Here is a 12286-nt window from a genome sequence, read left to right on the forward strand (position 1 = left end):
TAGACATTTTGAATTTCCATGCAAACTGTAAACCACATGTTTCTAATTTATTCGCATAGTTCCCGTTTCTAAAACTACCCTCTGCTGGATTCCTGAAAAAATCATTCGCATTTCTGTTTAGATTTTGTATCAGTGTGTTGTAAAGCCGAACATTCTTCTCTCCAGAAATATTGCATTCACTGGATAGCCTGAACGGCTCTTCTCATATCCAATCCGTGACCATATCAACTGGGGAAGTTATCTATCTTATCTACCAAGGCATTCTTACAATTTTGGGGGTAGCCGACTTAAAAAAAAAAAAGAAAGAAAGGGGACTTTTCTTCTCTTCGCTCCTCCCAGCCTGACGAGGGATTCAGCCGAGTTTGGTTGGCACTGCTGAGGTGCCACAGCCCACCCTTCCCCGTTATCCACCACAAATAAAGTTTCTTAGCTGAATCCCCTACTGCCGCTACCTCAACAGTCACAAAGGCGACCAGAGGAAACAGCAGGCCCTACTTTTAAATATCCTATCGCAAAAGATAATGCTTTTGTTTTAGCTACGAAAACTTAGAAAAGTAGCCTTAAGTGAAATTTCTTAGTCGAAAATGGGTAAAGACAATTAAAGCAAAATAGTTCATATAAACTTAGGAAATTTCAAACATACAGTACTACACAGCTAGAGCAAGATTGAAAAAAGCTGTCCCACCTCAAAAAAGGATTACTCCTATACTAATTGAATTACACTAGCTGCCTATTAAAGCTAGAATAGAGTTTTAAGATATGTGCAATGACTCAAGTTATCAGAAATGGTCGTTCAAAATATATAAGAGAATTGCTACACATCATGCAGTAAACGAATCGTGTAGACACGAGAATAGTTAGATGGTTTCAAGTTATTGGAACCAAGATGTAGAGAATTAATGGTGAGATAAAGTGAAGGATGATATGGAGAGAGGAGGCTTGGTAGAAGAGGATGCAATTGATAGAAGGCATTGGAAAGGGCGCATCAGGCGACAGACTCCTTAACAGTGGGAAAGAACGTGTATGTCTAATGTAGTTTCTAGATTTTTCAAAATTGCGTTCCCAAGAGGCGCTAGGTCAATTCGTCCCTGGTTAATTTGTCGTTGATCAATTTGTCTTCGGTAAATTCGTCTCTGGTCAATTCGTCCCTAAGTTAATTCGTCTATGGGCAATTCCTCCCCCAAAACGACACTAGGTTTGAAAACAAAGGTTTTTACTCAGATGAAATTATTCTCATAGAATACGCCCATTCAACAACATGGCTACCTGCAAGATTATAACTTCTGAAAAAGGAAAAAACAAAGTGGTTGACTATACAAGCTCCCAGTAGATATCTGAAAGACTAAAAAATATAAAGGACTTAAAGAATAAGATGAAGACTTTCCTGTTTTCTAAGTGTTTCTATAATGTGGATTTGACAATTGACGTGAAATATGCTGTATGATACTCTAAATACTTGAGAATGTATATGACAAACCAATATTGTAGGTCCTGTAGGGCACAGGGTTTTCGTTTGGGACAGGACCAGGAAAACAGCCCTTGAAGTAAATAAGTAAAGTAATCAATCAGTCTCTATAGGATTATAGGATCCGAAAGAATATATGCATAATGGCTGTATTCGCCACAGAAAAAAATCTTTTTCTCATAGATAGGGACCACAAATTTCAGTCTATCAAAACTACATGCATTGAATTATATTTATATATCTTGAGCTGCTAGTGACATATCTGTTGCAATGTGGCATATGTTTAAAAATGACCAATAACTTCTCCTATATATTCTAGATATAATTATCAACACTATTGTAGAAGCATATAATTATCAGTCATTGCTTTTGCAAATAGTTCCTTATTTCATCATCATCATCTCCTCCTACGGCTATTGACAATAAGGACCTCGGTTAGATTTGGCCAGTCGTCTTCATCTTGAGCTTTTAAATCAATACTTCTACATTCATCATCTCCTACTTCACGCTAATAGTCCTCAGCCATGTAGGCCTGGGTCTTCCAACTCTTTTAGTGCCTTGTGAAGTCCAGTTGAAAGTTTGGTGAACTAATCTCTCTTGGGGAGTGCGAAGAACATGCCCAAACCATCTCCATCTACCCCTCGCCATGATCTCATCCATATATGGCACTCGGGTAATCACTCTTATAGTTTCATTTCTCATTCTATCCTGCCATTTAACTCCCAATATCCTTCTGAGGGCTTTGTCCTCTAATCTACAAAATCTGTTGAATATTGTTTCATTGTCATACTACGACTCATGTCCATACAATAACACCGATCTCACTAAACTGATATATAGCCCTATTTTTATGTGATTTCAGGCGATTTGATTTCCAAATTTGCTTAACCTAGCCATTGTCTGATTTTATTTTTTCAATTTTTCATTAAACTCAAATTCTAAAGATCCTGTATTAGAGATCATAGTTCGTAAATATTTAAGCAATTCCACCTCATTAATCCTTTCTCCCTCCAATGATGTTTCAACTTCCATTGCATATTCCGTTCTCATCATCTCTGTCTTTCTTCTTTTCATCTTGAACCCAACCTCTTGTGATATTTCATGCATTTTGGTAAGCAGACTTTGCAAGTCCTGTGGTGTTCTGCTAATAAGGACAGCGTCATCAGCATACTCTAGGTCAGCTAATATCCTGTTACCAATCCAAACCCGTCCTTTTCCACCATCCCAACTGTTCTATGCATTACAAAATCCATGAGGAGGATAAACAACATGGGTGATAACACATTCCCTTGGAGTACTCCACTGTTCACTGGAAATTCATTTGATAAGACACCACTAACATTAACTTTGCACTTGCTATGCTCATGAACAGACTTAATAAATTTACATATTTAAGAGGAACTCCATAATACGCAGGACTCTCCATAAAAATGGCCAATGCACATTATCCATACCATTCCTTTATTTCTTATTTGTTTTACCATGAACTTACAATAACAGTATGATTTTTATTTGCATTAAGGATGTTTTATTAAATTGCATTATATGTATCAACCGTAGTTTAATATCATAACATAATGGTTCGTGTTTACACAGTCTTACTTATATAATTACAAAAGTCCATGCATATTTAATGTCCATAGCCTCCGTGGCCACTCTTAGCCTTAGCAATGGCCTTTGAAGCTGCAGCCTGAGCCTGAGCAGCTGCTTGTTCAGCTTCCTGCAAGTCGTTGAGAGATAAACTCTGCTGCTGGTTGAGAGAGTTGGCAGCCTGCTGTGCTTGCCAGGCCATAGAAGCCTGAGAGGCGCGCACCTGGCGGGCAGCGCGCAAAGCTTGGGCAGTCTGGGCTGCAATGGCCTCTGCCTCAGCTTGAGCAGCTGCAATGTCGTTGGCAGTGGCTACAGCCAAGTTGTAGGTGTTCTCTGCCTCCTGTTCAGCTGCGGCAGCTTCTTTGGTTTTCAGTTCTTCGGCAAATGCAGCAGCCTGGGCACCTTGAGCTGCGATGGTGATTTGCGCGGCTTCAGCTTTCTTGCCAGATGTGGCGGCTAATGCTTTCTGGGCTGCTGCAGAAGCTGCAGCAGCAGCTCTACTGGCGGCGGAGCCATAAGCAGCTTGGGCAGCTCCTGCTAGACCAGCAGCGGCAGCTGTAGCCTGATTTGCCGCTTCGTTGGCAATATCAGAAGCCGAGGGGCCATGGCGACCGGCTCCGCCAGCTCCAACGATGACGTATCCACCTCCACCACTGCTGTATCCACCACTTCCGTGACCTCCGCTTCCGTAGCCTCCGCTGTAACCGCCGCCAACGCCAACTCCTCGTTTCTCCTGTAATTGCAGTTAATAAGGCGAGATTTTATTTTATAAGTATTTCTTTGCATAAACATCTTTGCAATATTTTTTACTATATTTCCTTGAAAAACAAACATGATACTTAAAATCAGTATTCTATGTTCATGAAACATCTATAACATCCTTTTGAGGTTAAATTACTTCCTACTGATTCTTCTGTCAAATTATTGTTCATTCACAAGCAGTATAAGTTATGCTTAATGACTATATCCAAGTTTAAATCTAGATAGTTGGATCAAGAGTTATGGTAATACCTACCACCTCTTTTCTTCATATTCAATATAAACTTATCAACATCTGATTGGTAAAAGTCATAGTATCCCTTTCAAAATGTTAAAAACACTAATTATGCCGATGACTACTAATCATTGATTGAGATGAAAATATACAAAGGACTTTTCTTTAAGTGATTAAAGCCAAATATTAAGTCAGTGAGTTAACGATAAATCGCTATCAAGTGAAGATGATGGACCAATATTGTTACTTTGGCGGCTAGTTAATGATGAATGTGCTTTTTGTGAAGAAAATTAAGCATGATTGGGAAAGAAGCGAGATTATATTGTAAAAACAGAATTGTATTCCCCGAGGAAGGACATTGATGGCCATTTCATAAGCTATGTTTGTACTATTGTATTGTATGGATAGCAAAAGTCAACGATATTCTTAAGACGCTAGGAAATAGACTGGAAGTGCTTTGATATATAATTTTTATACGATGCTATAAGGAATAATTCATTTTGAGTTAGTTTCCTTTTCGCACTCCCAAAGAGAGATTAGTTCACCAAACTTTCTACTGGGCTCCACAAGGCACTAGAAGAGTTGGAAGACCCAGCCCTACGTGGCTGAGGACTAGGAGATTATGAATGGAGAAGTATTGAATTAAAAGCTCAAGATAGAAACGACTGGGGAAATCTAACCGAGGTCCTTTGCGCCAGTAGGCGTAGGAGGAGATGATGATGATGAATTACAACTTTATGATAATAGATTTGAGACACTTAATGCTCTTCTTCGACAAAATGTCTATATTAAAATTACCCTTAAGCCTGTTTTGGGTTACCGAAGTATTTCTTATAAAAGGAATGACAGATCTATTATTTTTCTATCGTCTGATGACCTATTCAGCAAATTCGTTCCTTCTGAAATTCCTTAATATTTTTTATGTCATCTTGAATTGACTTAATAATCCACTTCACACAACTTACTCTTTCAGAATCTTCCACTTCCTGTGCAGCAGCAAGACCTGGAATGATAATAATAATAACAAAAATAATAATAATAATAATAATTTAAATAGTTGATATGACCAGTTACATAACGAAAATATAATCAAACATAACAGCCCAATAGATAACAGCGTAAATTTACTGATTTGTCTTAACAAAACTATATATATATATATATATATATATATATATATATATATATATATATATATATATATATATATATATATATATATATATATATATATATATATATATATATATATATATATATATATATATATATATATATATATATGCATATATATATATATATATATATATATATATATATATATATATATATATATATATATATATATATATATATATATATATATATATATTCAAAGTATTTAAATAGAATTTAAAATACATTTCAATACTTCGACACAAAAAATGCGGAATACTTGTACAAAGCGATGGCCGCCCAACAGCCAACACTAATACTCACCAAGGAAGAGGAAAGCAACGAAGATCTTCAAACTGACCATCTTGAGAGGCTGTTAGAGACTGAGTGATCCAGTTGCACGATTCGCTTCCCTTATATACCTCAGCCGATTTTTAATCCGTGGCGCAATCCGGCGCCGAGACAATCCATTCGGACGAGTGAATAAGCGACTTTCGGATTTACTTTCTGTGGTATTTGATTCTTTGAAGCGAATGAAGGTTAGGATTGAGTTTGAATTATATATTAATTATTTATTCAAATTTTGTTGTTTTATTTTTATGATTCTTATGAATGAAATTAATTGCTAAGATGTCGTTAAAACCGTTCTTCAGTTTACTATGTTGATGGTCGTTTGATCATCGTAGGCTACTAGAATATGAGAATTTGCTGAAAACTGACAGTCTGTATACAAACACACACACACATATATATACAAATTATATATATATATATATATATATATATATATATATATATATATATATATATATATATATATATATATATGTATGTATGTATGTATGTATGTGTGAATGTATGTATGTCAAGAAAGGTACCCCATAAAATATAGAATAACAAATACATTTTATTATCAATCGTTCGTGTATGAACGGAGAGAGAGAGAGAGAGAGAGAGAGAGAGAGAGAGAGAGAGAGAGAGAGAGAGAGAGAGAGAGAGAGATTCTTTGATGGCCACAAACGTCCATCGCTAAGAAGTTTGGGAAAAAGAAAGATTGGGTCAGGCAAAGATTTCCTGATTGTTATGGTTTGAGGGACAAAGATAGATTTCAAGATAATTTCCACAGTCCTTAAAAGAGAATTATGCCTAACTAAGCTTTTGCCACCGGATTTACAGAACAGTATTCATTCTTGAATGACTCAAACGAAACTTTCAGCGGGAGAAAAACATGTGGAGTTGATATTGCCTAACTAGGAGGACTCTCTAAAATCAAACCATTGTTCTCTAGTCTTGGGTAGTGCCATAGCATCTTCACCATGGTCTTCCACTGTTTTGGGTTAGAGTTCTCTTGCTTGAAGGTACACTCGGGCACATAATTGTTTTTCCTTATTTTCATTTTCACTGGGCTGTTTTCCCTATTGGAGCCCTTGGTCTTATAGCCTCCAGCTTTTCCAACCAGGTTTGTAGCTTAGCTAGTAATAATAATAACTCATTGTAATATAGGTATACCCCAGTATATTACAATTAAAATTTATACAACATAAAAAAAGAAATTATCTTCCTTATTCACGAAACTTACACGTAGTTTAAGGAGAACTCAGTCAGATAATGGGACAATATTTATCTTGGAACCAGTTGCTGTCTTAACCCTTAGCGATCCCCGGTTGATAGCCAGTACCCCATAAAACAGCTTTTGCAGGGAAAGTAATTAAGTTTAACTTCATGTTAGTATTCAACAATAAAATTTGGCTATATGTCACTTGAACAATTTTATTTTATATAACTTAAGTCAGAAATAGTTTTATATATAGGAATTCTTCCTTTGGAAAAAAAGAAAATAAACATAGGGATTCCTTGAGTAGTAAAATTTCGCCAAACTAGTCAAAATCGGTATTTTTTTTGGCTACTCGAGTAGGCAATTCTCACTCTCGCTCACGGTCCAGATGTATCTGTACCGTTCTCTCGCTTTAAGCAGCTAATCCTGGGCAAGTTTTATAGGCCTTGATCGTGGCAGTCTATACACGAAGTACCAACCACCCTGGTGACCCAGACTACACTGGAAGCTGTGACAGGATCCCGTAATTGGGTACTTACATGACCTATCCTCAGTAAAGCTCTTCCCTACAGATGGCTTCAAACTATTGGAACCTAAGTAAATGTCTACTGTAGGCTCCAGAGCCTTAAGATATGCAGCCCCCAGATTATATAATAAGCTCCCACGAAACATTCGAATGATTGAAGACATTAAGACTTTCAAGAGGAAACTGAAGACTTTCTTATTTCATGAGTCTTTTGACAGTGACGATTTAACAGTAAATGAAGAATACGAGACGAAACGTCAAATACTCTGAACGAATAAGGTAAAATGACAGTGGAGGTCCTGTAGAAAATAGGGTTCTCCTGCTGTATGGGACCGGAAAAGCAGCCATCAAAGTAAAGTAGGTAAAGTAGTGCATCCAGAAAATTGCAGCTCCTTTCATTCCGTTTTCGCAGAGCAACAGAAGAGTCACGAGGTCAGGCCAAACAAACTAAAAATTCTGTCCTCTTTGATACTCAGACTGAACCGCACCTGATCCATTTGAATCTAAATCAAAGTGAGTTAAAATTATCAAGTGTCAACATGCGAGAAGATTTCCTCTTGGTTAAGACTTAATTTATTACCTGCGCCAACGAAGTTGGAAGGAGGTTATGTTTTTTCTCCTGTTTGTGTGTTTGTTTGTGAAAAGCTTCCTAGTCACACTTTTCATCGTAGGGTAATGAAACTTGCAGGGATTAACTTATGTAAAAAACTGGAAATTATTAAATTTTGGAAGGTTAATGTCAAATATCACGGTCAAGCAAAATGTCCAATTCACGTAATCAGTCATAAGTTTAGACATCGTTGTCACATAGACTTCAAACATGGTTCATATTTGACCAAGCCAATTAATACATGTTAATATCAAGGTCAAGGTCGAGAAATAAGCTGCCACGGGGGAGGTCTGCGCTCTACTGAGTGTCCGTCTAATTTAATTATAGATCACTGACTGATTTAGAACCATCGGGCGTGCGTGTGGAATTCTTTGTAATTTTTATGTCCATTGGGACGTTTGAATTTCTGTACTGTATTTTCTTTTTCTTTTGTTTTTTTTGATAATCTTGATAGACATCGAACACTAACCCTTTTATTCAGGGAATAATAGAGCATCTAAGTAGATCTCTTTATGTTTTTTGTTATCTTGAGTAACCCCTTATTTGGCATTGAACTCGGCACATCCCGTAAGATGACCTTATAGAAATAATATAATCTGTAAGAATAGAGGTGTGAGGTAGGTTAAAGGATTCTCCGATTTTGCTTAAACCCATTTTGATTGCATTTGCTTTTTCAATATGATATTAAGATTCTAAATTGATTTATCAGGAGAATTTCTAATTTTACTTTTATACACTCATTTGAATTCCTTCTTCAGTGGCAATTAAAATAATTACAAGCTATTATATTATTCAAAGGTTTTTTAGTAAAGGAAACCGATTAATTGTTGGTTGGTTGTAAACATACAACAGAAATGAACTCTGAAATGCTAGGTATGGTCAAGAAACTAGCTAGGAATGGATGCTGGATTTATCAAGAACAATATTTGGAAGAGGAAATAATGCCTAAAAACTGAGAGGAGAGTCTAATGGTATATACAGTGAAGCATTTGTTGACCGAATATCCCACATATAGTAGTGAAAGAAATAGATATCTGTTTGAGGCTCGAAGTGAGGATGGCAGGTTCATCCTTGCCAAGATTCTTGGGCAGGATGTGTATTACCATGCTAGTGGTATTTTTAGCTTTATTTCAGAAGCAGGTCTTCTGAAAGATATTTAACTTTTGAAATGACATCTTTGGTTTTATGGTTTTAATTAAATATTCTTTTATTTCTTATTTACAATAAACGATATCGGCGTCAATGACCTTAGATGCCTGGATGCCAGAATATCTCAAATCAGTCAATCAATCAATAATGGTATATATGTTTAAGCAGAATGGCGATTTCATGGAATGTGGTAACTACAAGGGAATTAAACTAACAGAGCATGGTTTACAAGTTTTTGAGAGGCTCTTAAATGAGAGACTGAGAGAGATTGTAAAGATTGGGAAACAGCAGTATGGATTTATGAGGGGTAGAGAGACTGTGGATGTCATCTTTATAGTAAGGCAGTTACAGGAAAAGAAGCTAAAGGGAAACCAGAAGCTTTTCTGTGCTTTTGTAGATCCAGAGAAGGTTTATGATAGAATACCCAGAGAAGTGATGTTTTGGTGCTTGAGGAAGAGGAAAGTCCCAGAAAAGTTGGATAGAATAGTAGAGATAATGTACAAATGAACAAGGACGAAAGTAATAACAGCTGTTTGGTTAACAGAAGCCTTTGAAGTTATTCTTGGATTACACCAGGGGTCAGCATTAAGTCCTTTTCAGTTGTGGGGGTCTTGGATGTTTTAGTGATGAGATTTGAAACGAAAAGTTGTGGGAGTTGCTATATTAAGATGATTTGGCGATTGGCGGTGAACATGAGGAAGATTTACAGAGAAGGGTTGTCGAGTGGGAAGAGACTTTGGAGAGGGTTATGGTGAGCAGTAAGGAAGGTAGGGACAAGATGGCCATACATGAAAGTAGAGGTTCAGTTATAAAACAGGTGGAACAATTTAGATGCTTGGGATCTACTATAAGTCAGGAGGGAGGATATGAGGCTGAAGTTGGGAATAGGATAAAGGCAGCCTTTGGGGGAAGTATAGAGAGGTAACGGGAGTGGTATGTCTTAAGAAAAGGCCAATCAAGGTAAAAGTCAAGATCTATAGCACAATAATAAGACCATTGTTAATGTATGCATATTGTTAATGTATGGATCGGAAATGTGGGCTCTAAGACGAAAAGAGGAAGCAAATCTTAATGGAACAGAGATGAGAATACTGAGGTGTATTATGGGAATATCACTGCTTGAAAGATAAGATTGGAAAATGATGAAATATGAAGAATGGTAGACGTTGTAAAGATTACCGAGATGATAAGAGTGTCACAACTGAGATGGTGTGGGCATGCGTAGAGAATGGATGGCGGGGAGGGAGTGAGGAGGGCTTGGGAGGAATCAGTTAAGGGGAAAAGATCTAGAGGGAAGCAGAGAACTGGATGTTCTATAGTGGACTAGTAACGATTGGATATATATATATATATATATATATATATATATATATATATATATATATATATATATATATATATATATCTATATATATGTGTATATATACACACAGACACACACATATATATATATATATACATACATATATCGATATATCGATATATATATATATATATATATATATATATATATATATATATATATATATATATATATCTATATATATATGTGTATATATATACTCACACATATATATACATATACATATATATGTATATATACATACACACATATATATGTATATATACATATATATACACAGTATATATATATATATATATATATATATATATATATATATATATATATATATATATATATATATATATATATATATATATATATATATATATATATATATAAATGAGAGAGAGAGAGAGAGAGAGAGAGAGAGAGAGAGAGAGAGAGAGAGAGAGAGAGAGAGAGAGAAGTAAATACATATTCAGGTAATTACAATTGCCTTATGAATATCAATCAACTAGGATTTTTCCCGTACTACTCGACTACAGTTGGCCACGTACCCATTGGACCATCCAATGACTAATTTGTTAATTCTATTATACTCACAATAGACTTGGATTTTCAGCTTTTTGTAAAACAGTCTGTAACAAAGAAACTTTTTTTGAAACTTTTTTTTTTATTGAGTATCGCGGTAAGTTTCCATTTCTATATCATACTTCAATATCCATGAAATAAACAAATCAATAATATTAAGCTCATATTGGAAACATTATTCACAAGGAAATATAAGATGTATTACTGTTTTGTCAATCACCAAAGAATTGCTTTTTCAGCTTTTCGTAAAAGAGAGTCTAACAAAGAAACTATGTTTTTTATATTAGTATCTCTACACTTTTTCCATTTCTATATCACACTTCAATATCCATGAAATAATCAAATCAATAATCTTAAGCTCATGTTAGGAATATTATTCAAAAAAATTATAAGACAAGTATTCCTGATTGAAAGTAGATGAAAAGAATTAATTGAAGTCGTTGGAAACGTTTTTGTGAATGTAAAACATTGTGGCAACTTTTCAGTCACTCGCTATTTACAATAGAGCACATTTGTGTTTGTCACAGCCACTCTCAAGAGTCTCCTAAAAACCGAAAAGAAAAAGACCGGAAAGAAAAAAAATAATGATAATGGGTGAGGGTTCACTAGTCCAGTTTCGTTTCTGATCTATCGTCTGTATGTTGTAATCACTTTAGATTCTGGTACACTTTCCTCTCCGTCAATGCCATGTCACATTAAATGCCTTCTGTTTCAGTGGACTTTATTTTCTTTTATGAAAAGGTTTTAGCTTTCAGGTCGATGCGTATAATGCTTTACATGCTTTGTGAAAGTAGGATTCTGTTAGGAAAGAACCTTGACAAAGAGCATTGATCTTGAATGAAAGTTTGACAGTATGTGTATGTAAGTGTGTATGTGATTATAAGAATTATTACTTGTTTCCTTAGCTACAGTAAGACCTCCTTTCTATATTGAAAAATTGTGGAATAAAAGCGGGAGAGAGAGAGAGAGAGAGAGAGAGAGAGAGAGAGAGAGAGAGAGAGAGAGAGAGAGAGAGAGAGAGAGAGAGAGAGAGAGAGAGAGAGAAAGCGTTACAAGGATTTTGAATGTCTCAAAGACTTTTTAGTCCAACATCACGGGAGACTCCGTTTGCTCTTGCGTAGAGCGATTTAGTTTAAACGTTTAGAGAGTTCTTAAGATCTTGATTAACTTATTTTTGAACTCTTTTATTATTATTATTATTATTATTATTATTATTATTATTATTATTATTATTATTATTATTATCATTCTACAACCCTAGTTTTAAAAGAAAGATGCTATAAACCCAAGGGCTCCAACAAGGAGG

At 35.5% G+C, this 12286-nt stretch overlaps 1 protein-coding gene across 1 annotated transcript; it reads right to left on the minus strand.

The window, feature by feature from the left end:
- Window positions 1–2884: 2884 nt before the first annotated feature.
- Window positions 2885–5614, minus strand: LOC137624855 (antifreeze protein Maxi-like). Its single transcript, XM_068355806.1, has 3 exons — window positions 5529–5614; window positions 5015–5052; window positions 2885–3788 (listed from the first exon to the last, which is right to left on the minus strand). The coding sequence occupies exons 1-3, from the start codon at window positions 5566–5568 to the stop codon at window positions 3096–3098; spliced, it is 771 nt and encodes a 256-aa protein (XP_068211907.1). The 5' UTR covers window positions 5569–5614; the 3' UTR covers window positions 2885–3095.
- Window positions 5615–12286: the final 6672 nt, after the last annotated feature.

This window comes from Palaemon carinicauda, chromosome 31, assembly GCF_036898095.1.
Source record: "Palaemon carinicauda isolate YSFRI2023 chromosome 31, ASM3689809v2, whole genome shotgun sequence".
Taxonomy (NCBI): domain Eukaryota; kingdom Metazoa; phylum Arthropoda; class Malacostraca; order Decapoda; family Palaemonidae; genus Palaemon; species Palaemon carinicauda.